The sequence below is a fragment of the Phoenix dactylifera genome, chromosome 3 (assembly GCF_051530095.1).
Source record: "Phoenix dactylifera cultivar Ajwa chromosome 3, Ajwa_hap1_PhDact_Kaust_v1.1, whole genome shotgun sequence".
In the NCBI taxonomy this organism is placed as follows: Eukaryota; Viridiplantae; Streptophyta; class Magnoliopsida; order Arecales; family Arecaceae; genus Phoenix; species Phoenix dactylifera.
In genome coordinates this window covers 49729563-49753067 of record NC_143192.1, presented here as the reverse complement: position 1 = coordinate 49753067, position 23505 = coordinate 49729563, and the positions used below count along the sequence as shown (strand labels likewise).

At 38.1% G+C, this 23505-nt stretch overlaps 1 protein-coding gene across 15 annotated transcripts; it reads right to left on the bottom strand.

The window, feature by feature from the left end:
• Positions 1 to 1810: 1810 nt before the first annotated feature.
• LOC103711790 (protein PARALOG OF AIPP2-like) lies at positions 1811 to 21991 on the bottom strand. 15 transcript variants are annotated; one of them, XM_039119054.2, is made up of 13 exons: positions 21458 to 21991; positions 20817 to 20897; positions 18386 to 18466; positions 16949 to 18283; positions 11498 to 11583; positions 10856 to 11394; positions 10306 to 10740; positions 9385 to 10195; positions 9068 to 9298; positions 8841 to 8965; positions 8151 to 8671; positions 3044 to 3158; positions 1811 to 2963 (listed from the first exon to the last, which is right to left on the bottom strand). In XM_039119054.2, exons 1-13 carry the CDS (start codon positions 21524 to 21526, stop codon positions 2131 to 2133), a joined length of 5262 nt encoding a protein of 1753 aa, XP_038974982.2. In that variant the 5' UTR covers positions 21527 to 21991; the 3' UTR covers positions 1811 to 2130. The 15 variants fall into 15 exon arrangements, with proteins under 15 accessions (XP_038974982.2, XP_038974985.2, XP_038974984.2 ...); XM_039119057.2 differs by having other exon boundaries at positions 21454 to 21912; XM_039119056.3 differs by having other exon boundaries at positions 20817 to 20887; positions 21454 to 21678.
• Between the last annotated feature and the right edge of the window lie 1514 nt (positions 21992 to 23505).

Below are 23505 nucleotides of genomic sequence, written 5' to 3'. Positions count from 1 at the left end.
CACATAATTGAATTCAAGGTATTATTTAGAGGAAAGTACCATTGATGTTGGTTTAGTTTTATGAGTTTGGATCCTCTTTCTGAAATAGGTTTAACATATTCACAGTGATATCAATGTTGCACTCAGCCACTGTCCCTTGCGGGCATTTCTCTTATGTTGCTATGCAGCATGCCATGCCCTTTCACCAGTTTATGACGACCCCCAGCATTCATTTGAGTGATGATTTGACATATTTAACAAATAAGAACATCTATACGTTGCATGTCAGTGACATGTGAGAACTGTTGAAGAATAGGATGGCATTTTGATAAAGCAGAAGACTCGTCAAACGCTGAATGATAAGATAAGCCAGCTGAATTCTGCAATCGACAATGTTTCTTCACGTTTGGTGTGAACAACGTGGCAACAGAACCTGCTGAAGCTGAATCAGTAGAAGCAACAATGTAGAATCTGCAGTTTGGTTCATGAAGTCAACTTTTATATTGTCTCCATTCATTATGGCTATTTCTATCCTCTGTTAACAATATAAATATGCACTCAACATGTTGCATGCCTTGGATTTATAAATTCTGCACCTGTTTTAAAACCATGACATTGTTCCACTATAAGCCTGTTTTCTCCATCTTGTGACCCCCTGATGGATTCCAATATATACACACATGTATGTACATACATATGCATATGAGGAAATCAGATGCCTAATTCGTCCAAAGAAAGGCATTTCCTTTCTTGCAGATTAAATTTTGGGTACCAATTGAAATATCTTAATTAAAGGTCTTGATTGTTATATATTACAATAAAATTATCTTATTGAAAGAAACAAAAAAATGAACACCAAACCGGAAATAGTAGCTTAAGACCCACCATCTAAAGTTCCTGCTTGTTCCATATGGCTCAAAAACTTTCTAATATAAAGTACCCCTCCCCACAAAGCAACCACCGCCAGAAGGGGAAGGCCAGCTCTTGCAGCTAGTAAGTTAGAAGCCAAACAAAATTAAGCAGAGCATGCATTATTTTGCGCTAAGTGCAGGCATCGCTGGATCAACAAGACTGATATGAGAATTGGGCTCTCTGTGGCCAGAAACCTGCGGCCACAGCATGCATCGCTCTTGTAGCTCAAGCATGCAGTTGCCATGCAAGCTAGTGCTACAAGGTCTGGATGCCTCACGGAAAAATTTTAGCTCATGAACTGCTCAGTGTCTAACAGACGTTCCGTCATATCTAACATGATCAATGAGAGTCATGGAAGCTAATTTCTAGACAAAACCAAAGGAAATCTGAAAACATACATGTAAACAGAGCCCAAGATTAAATGTATCAGATATCATCTCGTAGAGGCGTCATATTTTTCTCATCTTCATGCATATCTTTTTCTCCTCTAAGCAATTGTAGGTAGTGCCAGAAAAATTTAAGTAGATGCTGCAACAAACAATAGCAAACCACAAATAGTTTAGCATGTCAGTTGCCTCAGATTGCAGATGCATCTTTAGGCCATCAAGCATTCTCTATGAGCATATCATCTGATGTAGTCCAAACATTTGCCTAGCTCCTCAAGCAACTCCCAGCCCGATACAAACTGTAACCTAAGAAAATGATACTAATAGAAGCAGGGCGCATTGACGTAACAAAAGGAATACCAGCGCATGGCATGCGCGAGGAATAGACTATTAGCATTGGGAGCTGAACACACTTCAGCATACCACAACAGCAGCACGCACCTTATCCCTGTAACAAGCTGGACACTTAAGGTGTGCGTCATCATTAGCATCTCACTAGTAATCAAATTTAGACCACCGCTAACCACCTGAAATATTCATACTTTGGATAAGCATGAATCAACAAACGAAACATATAATTATGAGGACTTGCAGTAACATATCCATGGAGTTTCTGCATAATTTTAACATTGTGGCTTTCCTTCTCTTATATACAAACAGCCGTAAATCTGCACTCTAGAAGCAAGGACTAGGGAAAGAAAGAAGCGAAAAGAAAAGTAAAGAAAAAAGTTGAAAAAAGGAAAAACATTTGTATGGTTATGAACATATGGGCAAGAGCTCTGGTGATGCCCCTTGTGAGGCTCTAGGTATACTGAGGTGGTCATTTACAAGGCATATACGCTCCCAATTGGATTCAAGTGTCAGTAAACCTGCCAAATAGAAGCAAAGAAGTATTAACGCGAGGCCTCTCCGGCAAAAGCTGCTCCGTTCTTAAAATGGGTTTGTCTTTTTGTTTCTTCTCTGTGCCAGGAAAGGCAAGGGATAGAGAGAGGGATGCTGACATATCATCTTCACCATCCATTGCAGGACCAGGGAGTTTTTCTTGGCTGCTTTTTCTGTCAGCCAAAGGGAAAAGCAATGACAAGACTTCCTTTTCGGATGATTTCTTCTTGCCCCCAAGTGCTAGTTCAAGATCTGGACTACTGGACTCTGGCACGTCTTCGTCATCTGAAGAAAGAACATGTATGAAGTTCTCTGATACAACATTTCTGACAGGACCCGAATCCGCTGGAAAGAAAAACTTTTCAGCGCACCGTGGGTTCTCAGTCATCCCTGTTCCACTGCAGAAACCATGAATGTTTTGCTGCTCATCAACATAGCTAGATAGCAAAGTATGTATCTGAGATGATAAATTATTAGTTGTATTTTCATCCCTAGAACTACTATTAGCATGTATCTCGCTGCGACTCCTCATCTTCTTGTATTCTTTTTCATCTTCAAGAGAAATGAAGTTTGCTCTCTCACTCCAAAGCATTATTTCATCAGTGCTCTTTGAGGGTTCACCAGAAGCACGCGTAACCGTCTGCATGGAAGATGAGTGTGCACGTTTCCGGCTAGGCCTTGACTCCCAGCCGAGGTGGTCGATCTCCATCAGATGTTCCTGCAGCTCATTATCTATACAAGCTTCAAGTTTGATTGATCCTTCTTTCTCCCTCATCCTTTCACCATTTCCTCTGCCTTCACCATCTGTTCATTGAGCAAGCAAAAAGAAATTGAGCAGAAATATCCTGAACAAATAATGTAAACATCATTGGAAGAAAAATCACCTTGTCCAAAATATGAAGATATTGCTTGTGAAGGCAATGCACTGTTCATATTTTCTATGCTAGTTGCATGAATGTGGACTGGGGTTCTGCCATCAATATCACTACCAGATTTCTCCTGCATGCAAATGGGTAAAGCTATGAGGATCTCATGCCACAAAAGCAACTGCAATCTAAACATAATGAAGGTATAAATTGACCGCAAATTAACTCATGAGATAATTCAAATGTGAATAAATACTAGAGATTAACACCACTTATGATCAGAAGAAAGTGCACGAAGCTCCTACCACTATAAGGTCAAGGAAAGGTCGGATGTACATAGCCTTACCCATGCATGCGGTGAGGCTGTTTTCGTGCTTCAAACCCATGAAATCCAGGTCGCATTGGAGCAACCTTACCTTTATGCTAAGGCCCGCCTCATGATTAGAACCAACAAATATTTAACTATCGTAGTCAAGTCAAATGTTGATTAACCGCACCCCCCCCCCCCCCCCCCCCAAAAAAAAAAAAAAACACCACCACCCAAAAATAAAAAAAAGGTATCAACATCTTTCAATTAAAATATCCACAAACACCAGGTTGTTAAAAGTGAGAAGTGGTCATAGGTGAATTAAATTTGGAAAAGCTAGAATACAACTGTCCTTGTTGAACCAATGTTATATACTAGATGAGCATTAAAATATTTTGTGACATGGCACAGGGGCGTGCAAATTAACAAATGACATGAGCCTCCGATCAGAAACCACACTCAAATGCCATTCCACATTCACACATAAACTGGCGAATGTTCAGGGCTCATTGGGAAAAGCATCATCAAACATCTGTAACAATGTCAATCAGATCTCCTAATGCCAAACTGCAGAATGGATTTGAAGTGGACATTTTGAAAACAGAATGACAACTGCATGATATTTGGACTCAGCAGCATCTATAAATGTATTGCATGATTCCTTTTCTTTTGATAAAAAGTATTTTAAATATAACTCAAAGATATGCACAAATATAAACACAAAAACATACCCATATCCACCCATCAAGTGTCCTTACACTCAGTTTCGGTAACATTTGGCCAAAACTAACTGATTTCATCCAATTTTAGCTATAATGACTGAAATGAGCTAGTTCTCCATTTCTTTAAACAAATAGTCTAGATTGTATCAATTTTTGAGTCATCCCTCTTTCTTCAATAAAAGAGAAGACTAACTCATGGATGAGAAACATTACCTCTAACAAGTATTTTCACAAGTCTTAACATGCAACTTTTAATTGGAGAAGTTCAAGTAAAAGGAAGTTTTCCTAAAGATGACTTTTTAGGTTTTTTTTTTTTTTTTTGATAGAAGACATTTTAACCCTCTGTTAGGTTATTTACATGACAAAAGGGTCTCTATGTATTATGTACGAGATGAGTTCCCTAAATACTGGATTTGCAAGATTTAAGTTCAGATTAGCTAGATATTACCTTGAATAATATAGGCATTTAGGTGAAATATATCTAATTGTGGTCTTTCTAAAATTTTTGATTTTTTGTAAAGTAAAAGTTAGATGTTGGAACTTGATATGATGGTAACCATACTATTATAGGTATTCGCATTGTTAGGTGTTTCAACATGATTGTTGAAAAATTTTCGAATGTTATTTAGTTATTCATAATTTTTTGGTTAGTTAACAATTGAATTTAAAAATGTTTCATGCATTTACGCTTTCAGTCTAAAAACAAAAAAAAAACGCTCTAGTGCACAAGATTTCCGCCATTACAGAGTTTGGAGAGCGTTAGATGTATGCAGCCTTACCCCATCATGTAGAGAGGCTGTTTCCATGTTTCAAACCGATGACACCTAGATCACAATGTAGAAACCTTATTATCGCCTCAAGGCCCACCCTCTATTTAGCCTAAAAATAATAAAACCATAAATCCACAATTCAAGATCCGTCGAACTGGCATCGGAGGGCGTACTAACTGGCAATTGGTTCGGTATGGTATGGATCCATACCTTACCATTCTGAGATGTACCAACACAAGGAGAGCCAGCGAAGCAGGGGGAGAGGGAGGAGAGAGAGAAAGAGAGAGAGAGAGAGGAGGGAGAGAGGGGGAAAGTGATGGAGGATGGTGGGGAGGGAGAGGGAGGGGAAGCGCGAGAGGATGTTTGCCAAATTTAGCTCAAGATTTTCAAAAAAAAAATTAGGGCTTGTCCCTGTTTCAAAATGAAATAGGGGCAACCCCCTACCGATAAGAAGAGGGCTTTCGAGCCCTTCTTCCTCTCCCTCCCTCCTTTCCTCCCTCTCCCTCTCCCTCCCCCTCCCTCCTTTCCTCCCTCTCTCTTTTCCTCTCTCTCCTCCCCCTCCCTCCATTTTGAACTGATGCACTAAATCGTGCCAATAACCGACTAGTCCGATTCAGTACATCCTGAACCGGCTGGTTCAGCATGATTTTTGAAGAGAGGTATTATCAAAAAAAAGAGTTACCATTTCTTTGGAGGAGTTGAGGGTTCTCTGATGACAACGGAGTTCTGCAATCTTCCTTCACGGGTTCCCATTCAGGAAGAATCTCATAGAATCTATCGCCTTGCATGTTATGTTCTGTCCTTAGCCCTATGGATCGTTCCCAATGGAGGACCAATCAATCCTATGGCTAAGAAATATTCTGATGGAGTGGAGCTATCTCCATCACTTACTTTTTCCCCGGGGGGGGTGAGAAAAATGACCAACTTGACCCGTAGCCCAAGAGTTACATTTTTATATTTTCAAAAATCTCTTTTCAGGGGAGAAGGATAGTTTGTGTAGACAATTTGAAAGATATAATTGAAGGACAAGTATAGTTCAACCGACCTTGATCCAAATATTACAAATGACATGCTCTAAAATTATGTCACATATGAATCCTTGGCTTAAAAACCAAAAGATTTTATTTTAATTTGTAAATATAGAAATAGAAATACTAATCCTAGAAAGTTGAGCATCAGAACATTGTGAAATATAAATGATTAACCAAGTAGCCTCATTGTTCTCCATAGTTTTTCGCATGTTTTAAGTAATTCACATTTAATCTTAACTGTTACTGCTTTAAGTAATTCATTCACTTAGCAATGTCAAGATAGTACAGAAATAATTCGTAAGGACATGCTCAAAGTGTATTGCTGGAAAAGGGCTAGAATTTTTGTTTCTAAAATAGGACTTGTTGGTAATGTTAATACACAAGTATTAATTCTCTGTTAGGTTCATATTTTTAACTTACATAATTATAATAAGCTCTAGTTTACATCAATTGATGACTTAGATGTTACATAACTCGCGTCATCCAACTATTGCTTCTAAGTCAATCAACATTCTAGCTCAAGAAAGATGAAGGTTAGTTGACATTGTTTGCTCCTTACAAGACCGATCTGCCATTTTTATTCTTTTTTCTTCTTCTTCATCCTCTTCCTCCTTTCTTTTCCTTTTCATATTTATCCTGATCATTTCCCTCTTATGCTTCCTCACTTTATTTGCCCAATAGAAACTCTTTCATTCCAAGGTTTTCTCATTTGCCTTTTTCTTTCTATTACTTTATTTTGTTATTCCATTTTACCTTTCCTAGTGTCTTTCTTTCTCCACTTTTTCGTCCACCTTTGTTCTTCCAATTTAGCTGTTTTTCATCATCCTAAATTTGAAGGCAAATTGATCGACAGTCCTTTGTTTAACTGCTGCTTATTAGTCCCTGGCCAAGTTCTGCTTCACATTTAATCCTGACAGACATATAGGCCTTCTTTTTGCATGTATCACTCTTGCCACACACAGTTGTGAGTACCTTATACACACTTATACAGAGGCATGGAACCAATAATAAAATAGCCATCAAAACCACGAGCCATGAATAAAATCTCAATCAACATGGCCTAAAGATTAAACAGTGTCAAACCTCAACTTTCCCAACAGTTCTTATAGTCCATCTATGAAGCAAGAGCGAGCCTTGGCGCAATGGTAAGGTTGCTTCTTTCTGGGTGTCACAGGATCAAAACATGGAAACAAGACTCTCTACACGAGGGAAAGGCTGCATACATATGACCTTCCCTAGACCCACAATGATGGGAGCCTCATGCAAACTAGGATGCCCTTGACCATCTAAGAATCCAGATATTTACCCCGTCCTTAGCTATTTAGAACAATCAGGCACACCTATGAATGCCATAGATCCCTATAACACAGAAACCACCAAAACACCTTTGACAACTATATACCTACTAGTGATTCTTCTTGCCTATTGTGGATCGATCTATAAGTGACAAGGGGTTGAAGGTGAAGTCATGTCAAATCAGGTCCGCCTTCTACAATTAGAAAAAAAAATCCAAAAAACAGGATGTTGTTTAGATAACGGGGACATTAAGTTAAAAATGGCACAACTAGGCACTTGCAAGTCCAAGCTGAACTGTTAGAAACATGAGCATGCATGCACATACATACATACATGTATATATGTTCGTGTGCGCGCGCGCGCGCGCGCGATATGTGAAGTCATGTTAAATCAGGTCAGCCTTCTACAATTAAAAAAAAAAATCCAAAAAACAGGTTGTTGTTTAGATAACTGGGACATAACTTAAAAATGGCACAACTAGGCAGTTGCGAGTCCAAGCTGAATTGTCAGAAACATAAGCTCATTCACACACACACATATATATATATGCAGTAATATGATGGTATGTATCTGTGTATGAATTTTCATTTGTCGCGACAATTTTGGCAACTGGAGTCAATGACATGAATAAACATGTTAATTTCCAAAAACATGTAAACAACCCCAAAACAACTACAGGTATGCTGATATAAATATGCTCATGTAATCTGTGCAAAATTGGAGCAAATCTCCCCCTCCCCCACCCTCCGAAACAACACCAAATAAAAAATAAGATGATGATGATGATGATGACGGCGGTGTAAGCTAAAAGGTGTAGAGTTCAGTAATCACATAATGCATATGAGCAACATAGCAGATGCAGTGTATAAAAATAGTGATTCAAAATATTTCACCAGAAATTGTAAGCTATTCTGACAATGAAGACATTACATGCAGTAATTACAATCAATAAGCAAAAGGCATTCTAGACTTCAATCCTTCGGGAAAATAAAGCTTTACCAGATACATGGCCTCGCCTTTCAATGCAGGGCAGAAGTCCTTGGTACTCATCGGAAGGTCAGGCTCTGGACAAGTACCAAGCACGCTGCACAGCTGGCCTCGGATATCCGACGAGCAGCTTAGAGGAATCGAACCTGAAGCCAGCTGACACGAAGTATTTTGAACAAAAGAAGACTCATGCTTGTTGCAGATCTTATCCTTGATACCAGAAGAAGAAATAGGCTGAAAATCCACCCAAATATTGGATTTCACTGCTTCCATGTTGGCTGATCTATTATTCCTAGATAATTCGTTATCTGAACTCTCATGGGAAATATTCCTAGATAATTCCTTGACTGAACTCTCATGGGAATTTATTTTCTGAGAGGTAGAAGCTTCAAAGAGAGGGGAAGAAATTTTTTGAACCAAGGGATCTGTGCTTAACTTGAACTGACAAGTCTGCTTCTGTAAATCAGGCAGGATTTTTGAGCACTCTGTCCTTCCTCTGAAGACACCCCAGAGAAAGAATAACATATTCCAACCTGAAAAGAACAAAGAGCATCTTCTCACTTCTAAGATGTGACTAGCAATACTAGATGGAGGGAAGGAAAACATATAAAATCATGTTTGCACATAAACAGTCTATCAAAAGCACAGCTATATCAAATAAATGCCCTTACTATGGTTAAATACATAAATGCTGTTTCTTACGTTGGCAGTTTTCTGGTAGTTTATTTGATGGGAAAATAAGAATCTCAACCTCATTGATATTCCCTCTAAGGGCTAAATCATTTTTAAGCATATTTTCCAACAGCTTCCCGTAAGTCCTTTCATAACTGTATCAAAACCAACAAAAAAGTATCTATAAAATTCTAGATCTTAGTAATAATAAAAATAATAATTTATAAAAAAAAAGGGAAACAAAAACATCAAACAACCTCTCGATATCTTTAGCAAAGAAAAAAATGGCAATATTATCTTCCTTAGGATTGATTCCCTGAAATTGCAATGGCCACAACCTAAGGTAAGGAGCTTCGTCTAGTTGCAGTTTGCAAGGAAACTGGCTGACCACTTCAAGCATGTTAGGTGATGCACAAGTTGACAAGTGAGCCTGAATCCCATCAAAAAACTCATGAAGTCCTCCAGTTCTAAGCACCTCAAAACCCCCTCTGCAAAGAAAGTTCAGTTAATTATGAGAAACAAATTTGAACTCTTCAATAAGCCTTCTGAAATAAAGAGTTGAGAGATATCATACTGCCATATATATTCATGTTCTGGGATTCCTGAAGCTCTAAACGGGTATGCAAGTAGAGAAGATTGATCAAGCAAAATTCTAGTTGAAGGATTCGCATTTGAACCATCAGAATTGGTAAGAATGGCATTGGAATCACTTGCTTTAGGAAGACATGAGGCTTCAACAGGGTGTTTGGCTTGCTGCATGTCAATCACAGGTTCTCTTATGCCAAAATCAGCATCAAAGCTTCTCAAATCAGCTTGCCCATCAGATGTCCCTTCCAGAGGCAAGCTCTTCAGACCACTTGAGTTTGACTGGATATCTTTGGAAGCTACTTCACAACTCACTTCAGTACTCGGCGTTGAACACACAGACTGGTCTGACAATTTATTTCTCTTCTGTGTTCTAGTTTTTGCTGCTTCAATTGCATCTTTCCATTTATTGCTTTTATGACTGCTTTCCCTTAAACTTCTATCAGCAGAAGGTTTAAGAGCAGATATGCGAAGTTTGTCAATCGGGCAAAACTGAGTTGCATGACCTGTTTCATTACATTTATGACAAAGTAATACTCGACTGTCACTTGAAACAGCCTGCCTTGAACTGCTAGAATGGGTAGAATCCTTGATTTGATCTTCTTGAGGGGAGGATTCTTGGACCTGAGGCATACTGCGCTGCAGTACCAAGTCAGCATCACCACGTGATCTATCAACAGCAGTGGGATTTGCACAAGAACCTTCCCTAGGGACAACTTGGCATAGCCTTCGATCCTCAGAATTGCACAATTCATATCTTTTAGAAGTACTTGATGTCTGCTTCTTCACCTCAGTACGTCCTATTCCAACAGCAAAATAAAAATGAACATAGTTACTATTTAAACAGTGTCATAATGGAACTAAGCAAAAGGAGATGCCAGTTACAAGTCCTCTAGAGACATATCTGTACCTAAATCCTTGGGATTTTCTAGTCCCTTTTTGATGCTGAGTATGTCTTGTTCAGATTTATTACTTAAATTTCCACTATGCTGTGAAATCTTCAGATCCATCTTTGCAGTAGATGTGCCAGCAGGGCGATCAAGAACAAAAGAATTCTTCCTTTCCCTCATATTCCTTTCTTTCACCAGTTTCCAGCCTCTAGGTTCATCAGCTTGAGGTGATTTAAATGATTGGGTTCTATTTAACGATTCAATATTGGAGAGGCCTGAACTTACACTTTTGAACGATGCAGACTTCATCATTGTTTTGACTACTTCATCCTTCCTACCATTGCTAGAAACAGCTTCTCTCGTAATTTTTTGCTTCTGAGGCAAATTGTTGATCAACTGTTTGACCTTTGGCTTCATGTATGAGTTGTCAAATGAAAGCTGCTTTGAAAGTGGCCCTGCAAAAAGAAAAGATCTATAAATTTAAAACTTCACTACTCTACAAAGGTGGAGCAAGATTCAGCAGAAAATTGTCTGGGTATTTTATGTAACATATAATTCATGGAAATTTACCTCGAGTTGAATGAAGTTGCGGTTGAACCTTTGATGGCTTAGAGTTTGAGGTATGTGAGCGGGAGATGGCCTGGGAACTATTTGCCGACTGACCTTTGGAAGATGGAACCAGGTTGGTTGGCTTTACCTTTCCCATATCCAGGCTCTTAAATGAACTTTCTCGAGAAATGACAGCATTTTTCCTTGGACTGGCTATTCCTATGGACCCACCACCTATTTCAGGAATCATTTTGCTGTTCATTGAAGTAACCTCCGGACTGTCTGCATGGCTCTTGCCTGATTTTTGTGGACTTTGCATTCCTTTAGTAGACCCTCTCACTTCTGTATCAATAGCTTCAATATCCAACTTAGGTAAAATCTTAGGGATCAAATTGCTCACAAAATTCTGACTGTTTTCTTTCAAGATATCTACTTTTGATGTTCCAGAAAATGAATCAGATTTATCCACTTTTTTGTTTTCAGCATCCTCCTTGAGTTGGCATTCTTCACATAACCATTCACCTTCCGGAATTTTGTCCAACTTAATTCGCATGCAATAACTATTTAACAGCAAACAGTTTTCAAGTGTTAGCCACAAACAAAAATCATATTAAGAGACAAATTAATTAGATACAGCATGTCTGAAAATCGATAAGGGCTTACGTGTGCTCTGCACCGTCACTGCATCTACTACATGTAGCTAGAAGTTCTTCCACGCCCGCATCTCCGCATATATCACATACCTTTACCTGAAACAAATGGAATAATATATATCACATAGACAAGTTGCAACATAAGAAAAGCCAACAAATATGAAGCTGCAATCCAAGGGTTTTAGTTCATCACTTCATAGTAAAATAATTGTCATAAAACTTTCACCAGACATTAAGTATCGAGTATTAATATTGGATATTCAAAAGAAAAAATAAAAATGTGACAGATAGCAAAAGCTATCTTATACCCAATGCTGCCAAACTGAGGAGAGTGAGAAGAGAGAAAGACAGAATAAGGGAGAGGAAGGAAAAGAGAGTCTCACGTTACCCAAACCCAAGTTTGACAACCACATTTGGTTGTTCAACACCAGAAAGATCATAGTCAAGGTGAGCAGCCTTTTTTGCCATTAATTTGGCCAAAGTTACAGAAATTGTGATATATTGTCAGTAAGGATCAAGGCTACAAGACTATAATTTTTTAATGCATATTTCATTTTTATAAAATTATAAAAATTGGGCAACTATCAGGACAGGGTGTGATGCGGTGCATCCTATTCTGCGGGAAAATTAGGGATGGCCCTATCCCACACAATTTGAATGATCGTATTATATATGCATAACTATCAAAAACCAAAACATAAGCATCACCTCTATGGTAGCTATGTAAAATAGTAATTACTAGAAAGACTTAACTGCTTGGGGTCAGTTCAAGCAAGAAAGTAGAAATAAAGATATGTCTATGCCCCTTGTAGACAGCAATGTGTTGGTTGTAAACTTTCCTTTCTCTATTGACAAAGAGTAGAGCATACAAATAGTATTCTAGAGAGATGAGATATGATTCGTTGTTAACCAAAGTGTAATGACATAATCATTAAATAGGCCCATTATTGATGGAATAAGGCTCACATAAGAGGTGTCATGCACACCATAAATTTAGAAAAAGCAATTGTCGTGTCCTAATCTGATCTGACAAGCAAAAACTCATCATTAAACAAAACATGTATATACTTAATCTCATATATCTTTCCAATAATGTTGAAAAGCCAGCACTAGTTGATCCAGAATTCATATAAGTGTTATTATCCTCTAGCGAATATGACCAGCCATGCAATAGTACCCAGCATTTGGGTTAGTGCACAAATGTTAAATATCAACTTCCTTACAGCCCTGCCAATAATAAGACAACATATTTGCAATTACACAGCTACTAAAAGAGCCAGCAGAGCAACCTTGTGACGGTTACACCTTGCAGCTCCCATTTTCGGACCCCTCCAAGAAACCACTACGTGGTTGAGGATGCACCAAGACTTTGTTGTCTATGAAATCATTCATTCAATAGCAATAGAAAAAAATCATTTCGAAAATCATACTTTTGAGTTGAAATTAAACCAGGTTGTAGATACAACAGGCCTAATCCAATAGACCATAGATTGACACATGTTGTGAAAAGCAGCAGCCTAGGCACTTAATTTGGCCAGACTGCCAAAGCCTGCTTATACCCTATTGCTTTAAAGATTTCGTTTCCTACATTCTTTCCCTATTTAAGCCCCATAAGGGAAATGAAAGAGGGCTGATCGACGATTGCCAATAGGTCAGCCAGCAGCCACAAGTAGCAATAATGGTTGCAGTGGCCACAGCAATAGAGCCAAACTTGTGTATATATATTTGTTTATTCTTTCTTTGATCAATCTTCATATTATTCTTCTCATTATCCTTCCTTTGATTTTTCTCTCCTTTTCTACTCCTACCCATTCTTCATCTACCCATTCTTTTCCCCTTTTCCCCTAATTTCTCTTTTTCATTCTGCTTGCTAGCCTTTGTTCTACTTGCCGCTTCCTTGATAATTGTTAGTTGTGGCCCTGTAGCCTTCTGGCTGGTACTTTCTACCCTCCTCTTCCCAGCTTCTTGCTAGGTGTTAGCTATGTTCTGCAACATGTTGACTACTATAATGGAGCAACACTGCTGCAAATCTCCTCTTGCAGGGTTTGGTACTTAAAGTTTTTAAATATGAAAAATAGGTTTCATAATACCAATATTGGTGGGAAAATGGATAAATATAGGATATATGCACATTCTTATTTATGCATATGAACTAAAGATATTTACAATAAAAGCTTGGAATGATTTCCTCCTCCGCTTAAGCACCGAGGAAGCCGCCTAGCCATATAAACTTTCCACTGCTTGGACTTGTCTAGGCAGTCTGACAACCTTGGGTCAACTTAATGAATCTACTCATCAAGCATGGTGGATGAACATAAATCTTAATTGTTTTAATCATCTCAGTGAAGAGCTTAAGCTTAGGTAACTGAACTTACCAAGAGTCTTCTAGAGCATTTATCTGAAATTTGGATTAGTTATTTAAAATAGTCTCGCATATATTATAGATTTTTCACATCGCAGTCTCATTCTGATTAAGTTGCTTCTAATGGATCCAATCATGGTTGCAAAATGACAAGTGTTCTTAATACTTAATGATGAATTCAGTCAATATTCTTTGCAGGCCAAAACAGATGCTACCGTTCATCTGTCTTTCCTTTCCATGCCTTTCCAAGTTTTAACCGAACAACAGAATTTCCATAAAACTCCCATAAATCCTTTGTCCACCTCACTTCACTGATCCTCCTGAATGTCTTCCTACAATTGGCAACCAAATCAAATCCTACTGCCCCAACTCCCAAGCTTGTTGGTTGCATAACTAGCAATATGATATGTAGAGCAAATTTTTGTTATTTTGGTTCTTTCAATCCCAACCCTTAATTTTATTAGGGAGTAAGAAGCAACACTTTGATCTGCATTTATGATAATTCACCTACACAATTTTATAACAGCCTGAATTATAGCCAAATGCTCAAGCAACTATAATAGAGTACATCATCACATTGCATAACTAACAATATGACATGAAGAATGAATATCTGTCGTTTCTATTTCTTTCAATCCCACACCTTTATTTTACAAGTAAATACAAAGCAACACTTTGATCAACATTTCCAATATTAGCTCTAAGCCCCTAACACTCTTACCATAATAGTTTACCTACATGATTTTATAATTGCCTCAATGATACCATCTGCCTGGGCAACTATGAGAGAGTACCTCATCAATATAGTCCGTGTTTTCTTTTAATAAACAAAAGTAAAAAAAGGGGATTTGGGGAGTAAGACAGACATGAAATTTAATTGATCTCCTCAAGCTTAGGCTTGTTCTTGAAGCCCACGAATCTATCTTGCAAGTAGTCTAGTTTCAAGCCTTAGGCTGGATTTGAATCCATGAAAGAGACTGATGTGATTCAAGTATATTATGGATTATCAGCTAGCTTGTGTTCCTAGACTTTAAAGTGTAAGAGAGGGAGGGAGGGAGGGAGGGGTCGACGTAGGGTGGTGGAAGGCAGCATCATCCAAGATTTGGGTCCCAGTATGTCCCACTCATATCATACTGTCCAATGATAGAATGGCACCCGGGATGCACCCAGGTCACCAATTCTCACATAAACTAGGACATCCCAACCATCCCAATCAGTTCCAGCCAGGACAAATTGGGATGATTGCATCCCAACACTTTAGAATAGCCTAACATCATGGGACATCATTTTCTTAATCTTTTTCTCTTCATTCCTATTGTTAATGGTCATTTTCCGCCATCTCAACATCGTACCGACCTAGGACCAAACCGAGGTGAAAAACCAATACTAGGCCTTTAATCTTATTATCACCGATAACTATCATTTATTTCTTATATGGAAGGGGACACTGCAAAAAATTCCCTTGAGATATTCTAAGCGCCCCCCCCCCAACCTTTTCTTCAGAATACGATATTATTATTGTATATGTTAGGTGCATGATATTAATCCAGTAATAAAGCCCTAAACAAAACCCTAATTATATATGTAGTGATAAAGATTATAATTTCTTCCAAAGAAAAGAGTTCTTGCAATCCTCATCTGGAGCAAATACATCATACATCAGCTTCTTGACAATGTATGATAACTCTTAACACAAATACTTTTTATTCCATAATGATTTCGCACAGTACCCTGATTTTAAGAGTTTGTAGAGGCTTTATGTCATTGCACTACAGCCATATAGTAGGTTAGTCAAAGAACATTTTGCACATTTAGAAAATTAAAGGCCTTGGAAGAAGCATTGAAAGATTACATTTTTTAGGACCTTTTCTTGGCAATATAAAGGATATATATTACAAAAGAACATGTACTTAACAAATGATTAAAATTTTCAAAGCAATTAAATCAAAAAAAAGATATTTCTCAAAATTAAATAGTCAAACAATCATGTAAAAAAAACATCTAAGACACCAAATTTTATGTCAAAAAGTTAACTGATCTCTAAGATCTCTCTAGAAACTGTCATCTGGGGCTTCCAAATGTTTTGGAACTTGCCAAATTTAAGTTTATTCGAGAAAAGAGTGATTCGCAGCATACAAGAAATTAGTACAAACTACGCACATATACAGCATATTTAGAGTCATAAATTAGTTTCAGCTTAAACTACAAATCTGAACCCTGCTTCAGATAGGCTCCCCAAAAATTTACATGTCTCAGTTTTAAAGTTCTGGACAAAGCATTAAATATTAGAAACTTCAAATCAAATTTATATAAAAATTAATGCCAACCACGAAAAAAAAAAGCCACAGTAAGTCACTAGCTCCTATAGAAACTTTTATAATTAAAACATAACATCAGAAACTAGATCATCCAGGTACACAAACAAACAAGCCAGCTATAAGTTCTCATATACAATGGTAAAAAATTGTGATATTGCTAATTTAAGGGAGGTGGTTGGCCTTGGACTTCAATGCATTTAACTTGAGCTACTGGGATGAAATTCTGGGCTAAAAGAAATAAGTCATCAGTCTAGAATTTGGGATGGCATGGTAAAGGCAAATGCTGGCTGATTTAACTAAAAGTCTAAGTAACCATAATACTGAATCCTTCTTTAAGTAATTTAACTTGCAATCATTATATCTCACAGGTCTTATAAGGACGAGTATAAATTTTTAGCTTGCACTCGCTGATTTAACTAAAATTATTTTGCTTCACAAAACCCAGAAGCAGTGTTTTTTAAGTCTTTCCTTACATTAATAATCACACAATTCTAAGAAACAAGCACCCATAGAAGGTGCGTGCACAAAATGGGACAAAACAAACTCTCCTCAGCACCTACATAGCAGCAGAAGTGTCTTTTTCATATTTCAGGAATATTTACTGGTTTATCACAGATAACCTCAACTCAAGATTTTATAAACAAAGCATAGAACTGGTAAAAGAGGATTTCAAACAAGCAAGGAATATAGTTAAAGGTACCAAAAGTGCCTAATAGGAGGAACAGGCATTTCTATAATCATTTGATAGCCAAATTGAGCAAAGAACAGAGAAGGAACTCACATCATCTAATCCACTGTCTGATTCAGAATTTTCCCCCTTAGTGATCAGGCGCGGTTGCATGTCAGGCTCTTGTACATTGGATGCCTCCAATATGGTACTGTTCTTTCCAAATTGCTCACAAGTGTTCCTGCATTTAGTAGCTTCATCTGATGGGTTCTCACCATCCATGACAGCTTCAGTTTCAAGGCATGAATCATGGTTCTTTAAAACCCTTGAAGAGGAGTCACCTCTGATTTGACTTGGTTTACTGTCTTCATAACTTGGGAGTGCAGCAGAATTGCGCCCATCAATACTCATGGAAACCAAAGGTCCTCCAGGTGAAGATTTGACATCATTCATCGAGCATTCAGAAGGCTCTCCTCGATGTTGAGAAGTTAGATATCCTCCCAAATCCTTAGAATCAGGACTACGGTCAATGTATGCACTTTGGGAATGGGAATGTGAAGACGGTGTTTTGGTAGACAATTCTTTTTTTGTGGGAGGGAACTCTACAAGGTCAGATTTGGGAGAAAAGACAGCATTTACAGAGTTACCGCCAGAGCTCTTCTTCCTCGAAGATTCCAGAGGGCATGTATTTAGTTCTCTTGATTTACTTTCACTTGCTTCTATTTCATGATGATGAGATCCAGGACAGGCATCCACCTGTACCTCCATTTCATTTTCTTTAGCATGTAAATCATAGGTTGATGCAGAACTACATGATGTATCTTTCTTGTCCAGGTCAACATTACGATAACAGGCTGGGGGATTGGCATCTCTGACTCCAGTGATGCATGACATATTATCCCCATGGCATTCTGCTCCATGCTGCTCTTCATCTCGATGTAAGAATATCCCAAGGTGCGAATCAGATGCAGAGTGACGGCATGAGGGATTTAGCCCATGACTAGTACCAGTAGCCTTTCGAAGAGGCTGATCTTCTCCTGCTGCACCTCCTAAAGACACTTTTGGAGGTATGTCTACATCTTCAGATGCATCATACATAGCAGAAGCCCTCAGAGTTGCTTTACTTTCAGCATTTTCAGAATATGAATCATGACTCGAGCTTGTGCTCAATAAATTGCTTGTTTCACTAGCTGCATTTTGCTGGTTATCACATGCTCTGCTCTTAGTGGGAGGCAACCCATCAACACCAATGAATGAACAACTATCAGTTTCTTTTCTCTCATAGATATTGTCAGAAAACCCACATTCAACTTTTGACATCATGGCTGACATATTACGATGCATACAAGAGGAGCAAGGAGCAGAGCACACATTGCATGTCCCAGATTCTGCCCTCATCTGAAGACTATCGTTTATAAACATATAGCTTTTTTCAGATTGTAAAAAATCCTATGAAAAACAGTGTAAATGGAGAATTTCAGAAACAACTTGTATACATGACACGTAAAGGATGTGGACCAACATGCATGAGAAGTGTATAGGCACATGAACCTGTGTATGATGATTCGTGTTTGGAATTTCAATAAGTTCCAAGCAAAGTTCTCTTCTACATGAAAAGGACTGTAAGTAAATCTAAAACAGTAATACACAAGGATGATTAGTGTACAACATGAAAGAGTATAAAGGAACGAACACCTAAACAAAAGATTGGTAGAAATCATGAAAGCGAATAATGCTTTCACACAGTCGAGAACTTTTTCCTTTCAACACACATGCACACAGACACGTTCCCGCGCACAGACACGTTCCCACACACAAGAATATATTTTAATTTTCAAATATTGCATGATGGAATGCCAGCAAGCTGAGACTCCCTAAGTAATGGTCCTTAGCTATTCTCACACAATGAAAAGTATTATGATCATCTGGAAAAAGGTCAGCAAGACCGAACCAGCTTCTTTTGGAACTCTAACTATTCCATGCAGGAACTCAAACTATTCCATGAAGCTGTCTCCATTTTAACTGAGGAATCTGGTTTAAGGCACAAATCAGAAGCCCAAGACAAACTGAGGGAAAAAAACACAGCGAACAACAATTTTCTATGTAGAAATAACAAACGATAGTTTTAAAAAACATAAAGTCATAATAGACTTCTTGCTGCAGAGATAATAAAGTTTCAACTTTTATCGACAGGGAGAAAAAAAAAAAGATGATTAAGTTTTCAATGTCAGGATTTTTTTAGTGATGTGCTCGAGAACAGAGATCCTTGAATGTGCACAAGTAATTTGCATGTTGCAACTGTTGAGGATCACATCCATTCTAAGAGGAAGAGTACATAAGAGGCATCTTAGTCCATTCGAGCACTTCTCTACAAATCAGGATTCACAAGGACACATTAATCATCAGGATTGAATATCAATTTGTACACGTGCATGCACCCACACACATGATTGAAAGATCTTTCACACAATGTGATGGTCTCAGGAAACATCACATATAATATATTATCAATGGTCTCATGACATCTAAACCATGATATTTTACAGCGTGACACAAACTTAAGTACGAGATGCAGTTTTATCTTTCAATGATGAACAAATTCACAAGTGCAGCCAGCACAATTAGGAAGATTTCTATAGTGTGATGTCACGAGGCAGGAATCACTAATTAACCCCAATTTCACCTTAGGCATCATGGCTCAAATTCTTGAACAGCTATGGGGCACTTGGAAGTTGAAACAAAATTTGAGGTCACATAACTGTTAAAAGTCACACATGAATCCTTAAAAACTAGTCTACAGATAGGTTGCATAAATTTCCATCAATTTAAGCGCAATGGCATTATAAAGATGTACCCATACAAATAGCTTTTTTCTCAGTGATAATTAAACACCTAAGTACCGTTTTTTGGAGAAGGCAAAATGCAAGGAGAAATTAAGAATGATAATAGCTAATGCGTAACACCATCTTTGAAATTTCAAGATCACAAGTAGGGAGAAAGCAAAGAAAATTGAGGAATGACCTCATTATTAAACAAGATGAGAAAGATTTTTTGAGCAAAAAAAAACAAAAGCATGCAGCCACTATGTTCAAAAAATAAACATAAATTTTATAAATGGAGGAAGATGGATTTTGACAGATGATACATAACACTAATGTCTTAAGAAACAAAGTATAAATTATAAAATATAATTCTTACAAGTACACCCTACTCCTTTGTACTCTGCTGCTTTCATCTTGATCCTACCAGTGAATCATGTTATTAGGTCATATTAATCAATTACACTATATTAAGTTTATTCCAGATAACGCTAAAAAACTGCTACTCATACTATCCACTTTGAGATCAACAAAGTTCTACATAAGGCTACAGACCGACCACTATAGAAATAATAATTAAAAAAAGAAGAAGTCCTTCCTCAATATCAAAGTATGATAGATTGGCAGATGTCTAAAGAACTTGGAAACAACCAGCACACATGTATTATCACAGTCTTGGTAAGAATAAATCACTCAGGTTAAACAAATCTGTCTTAGGCTTAACAAGAGTTTGTGAAGTTGCTAAATGTTATTCCCTCGACCTAAATCTTGTCTACATGGAGTTTCCGACTGAACCGTCTCATATCCTACTACGAGCAAGTCTGCAATAGCATCAACGTGAGAACACAAATCGCCTTATGTACTAAAGTTTCATTAGCTCATTTTGGTGTGCTGATAATCTGAAAGTTAAATAACTAAAACACTTTCATGATAATTTAAAACAAGAACATCGTGCAATTTTTTCCTTTAAATACAAGAATGTGCTCAAAAGATTCCAGTGCAACCATTAAACGTTCTTTACTGATCATTAAAAATTTGCATCATGATGAAACTAGATGCTATAGGTGTTAGATAAGTTTGTTAAAATAAATAAATAACTGATCTATACACCAAATAAAATCAAAATAGAAAATTGTCCTATAAATCCCAGGTTCACCTCTTACCGAGTTCAGCCTTTGAAATTCATGGTCTGACTCATCAACAGGTCCTTGGATGCGACAACTCCCTTGCAGGACTGGTGTTATCTAGAAAGCAGATCAGAAACCATATAACTTGCAATTTTTCGGCAATTGACTACCAAGAACACCAAAGATAAAGAGTAACAAAGTATTACTGTAGACAAACCACAAACACTCATCCAATGGTCTCCAATAAAACCTTCTCATATAACAAAGACTGAATAGCAAATATGCAAATTAGGATATATTTTTTTTAGAAAAAACCTTTCATCTCTCTTTTACATTAATAACAGAACACACAATCATGCACCTGAAATCAAAAACCACAGTGTACAGTGAATTGACGTGAAAAAAGAAAGGAGAGATCCGGTCTTTCTCCCATAAAGACAGGAAAAAAAACCCTAATTAACCAGTCCAATTGATGAAATCCAGTGAAAAACTCATGAAAAAAAGTATCGAGATCCCTGCTCAAAGGAAGAGCACCAATCCGATCAAACACAAGGACCATTGAATTCAACAAAAAAGGGATAAGGAAAACGCGAAAATTCACAAAAATGCAATCGATCGAGCAAAAAGACGACCAAGAAACGCTAATCTTTAGACGAAAAGACGATATCTTTACATGCCTCCGGTTCCGAGATCCTTCCGGTGCGATCATAGAGCTCCTTCAGAGGCCGCTCCGCAAGCTTCCTCATCCTCCTCCCGCGGGGGGCGGCGAGATCGGCTCCGATCGGATTACCGCCTGACGCGGCTCCCGTCCCCAGCCTCCATCAAGATTAGGGCTTCCACCTCACGCTACGGTCCCTCCAAGAAGACGACGGCGGCGGCTAGGGAGAGCGGAGTGAGACGAGAGAGAGAGAGAGAGAGAATGGGTGCGCCGGGAATGCTAGCCTGCGCCGTTTGGCGTACGGACGGGGAGCTTAACGTGCCCCAGGGGTTGCGCGGATCTGTTGGGGGCGAGGGTCGGCGTGGGGAACGGCGATTGCTTCTCGTGGAATCAATCCTGGCGCAGAGAGTTGAAGAGGAGAGGAGATGAGAGAGCGAGGCATGCGTCGAGCGGGGACCCCTGGCTCGCTCTCCTATCTAAATTTAGAAAACAACGGCAAGATAAGAGGTTCGTAAAAAACTCTAGGAGTAAATTCTTGATTTTTCGTACGTGCGAGAGATGACGCGCGTCCGGCTGGATTAAAAGACTTTGGTGGTGGGCGGTGCAATGGTGCCTTCAGCAGCGAGAGGAATCCCACACGAGGTCTTCGCGGAATGACACATGCCCCGCCCGGGAACTCGTGCCGTTCGCGATCTCAGCCGTCCGATCGGTGGAAATCTCCAACGTCACAATCGGATGCCTGAGATTTAGTTTTGTGTACCCCAATTCCGCAAATGGCCTTGGTTCTTTCTCGATTGCCAAAATGAAAAGGACCGGGACTTCCTTTTTCGGGGGCGACGAGAGGGTGACGTCTGGCTTCTGGAACCTTCTGCATTACGGAAGCAAGCGTCGCACGCTCCCCGTCTTCTCGACCCTTCCACACGTGTACGGATGGGCTAGGGCCTCGTAACCGGAAAAGTATATCTGAGCCGTCCGGTTAGAAGATGGTAACGAGACACGACGGAAGATGGCGTGCCGGACCCGGTAACATCTTCTTTTTTTTCTTTTTTTTTTCTTTTTTTTTAATTACCGGCGTCTCACTGCAAGACGTGAGTAAGTAACGTCTTTCACGGGGCAAGGAACACGTGCGTGGCACTTGAGATTGATTTTAAATAAAATTTAAACAGATAATTGAAGTTGTTCGTACGAATAGAGGGCTGAGTGCTGCTTCCCAGCCTCAGATGGTATACGAGATCACACGAGTGACAGGGAGAACCCATGTACCGTCCCCTCAATCACTGCACCTGGAGTGGGAAATGAAGTGATGTGATGAAGCATTTTTCTGACAGAATGGTCGATTTCTCATTATATAATAATACAGAACAGTTTTAGTTATCTCAGATGGCCGGCGTGGGTTCGCTTGGGGATTTTTCCAATAATTTTAAAAAATATTTTTTAAAAAATATTTTGTTTGTTTTTGACTTTTCTAATAACTTTTCGGAATAAATTTTTTATAAAAAACTGTTTACTGTTTAGTAACTATATTTTAAAAATGTTGTGCCTCTTTAACATCTGTTTGATAAACAAACCGAGAAAGTATTTTTGGCATGACAAAATCACCATAAAAAACATTGCATAGTATTATACAACAGAGCATAATAAAGTATAATATGTATTAATACATAAATAAATGATATAGTATAATATTATTATAATATAATATAATACTATTATAATACAGTAGTATAATATTGTATGCTATAGTATAATAATTTAATATAATATTAAATTATTATACATATATTATGATATAATATAATATAATATTTCTAGTATAATATAATAATAAATATATAAAATATTATAATTATAAAAGTAAATTAATATTTATAATATAGTACATTTTTTAGGTAGGTAATAAAATTGGTTAAACAATTATTAAAGGGACATTTTGTTTAATTGTTATATTTTATCACGGATATTTTGATTTTAAAAAACAGCTTTCTGGTCGGGTCTATAAGTGTTTTTCGGAAAAGTTTCAAAATAGAGCTTCTCCTAAAAAACTATGAACGCTAAAACAACCTTTCA

Bases quoted from the DNA above. Each gene is read 5' to 3' on its own strand.
- LOC103711790 (XM_039119054.2), bottom strand. From the start codon at position 21,526: ATGAGGAAGCTTGCGGAGCGGCCTCTGAAGGAGCTCTATGATCGCACC. The intron at 20,898-21,457 runs GCATGTAAAGAT...TCTGCTTTCTAG, and splicing joins GAAGGATCTCGGAACCGGAG to ATAACACCAGTCCTGCAAGG. The intron at 9,299-9,384 runs GTATGATATCTC...CTTTCTTTGCAG, and splicing joins GAACATGAATATATATGGCA to AGGGGGTTTTGAGGTGCTTA.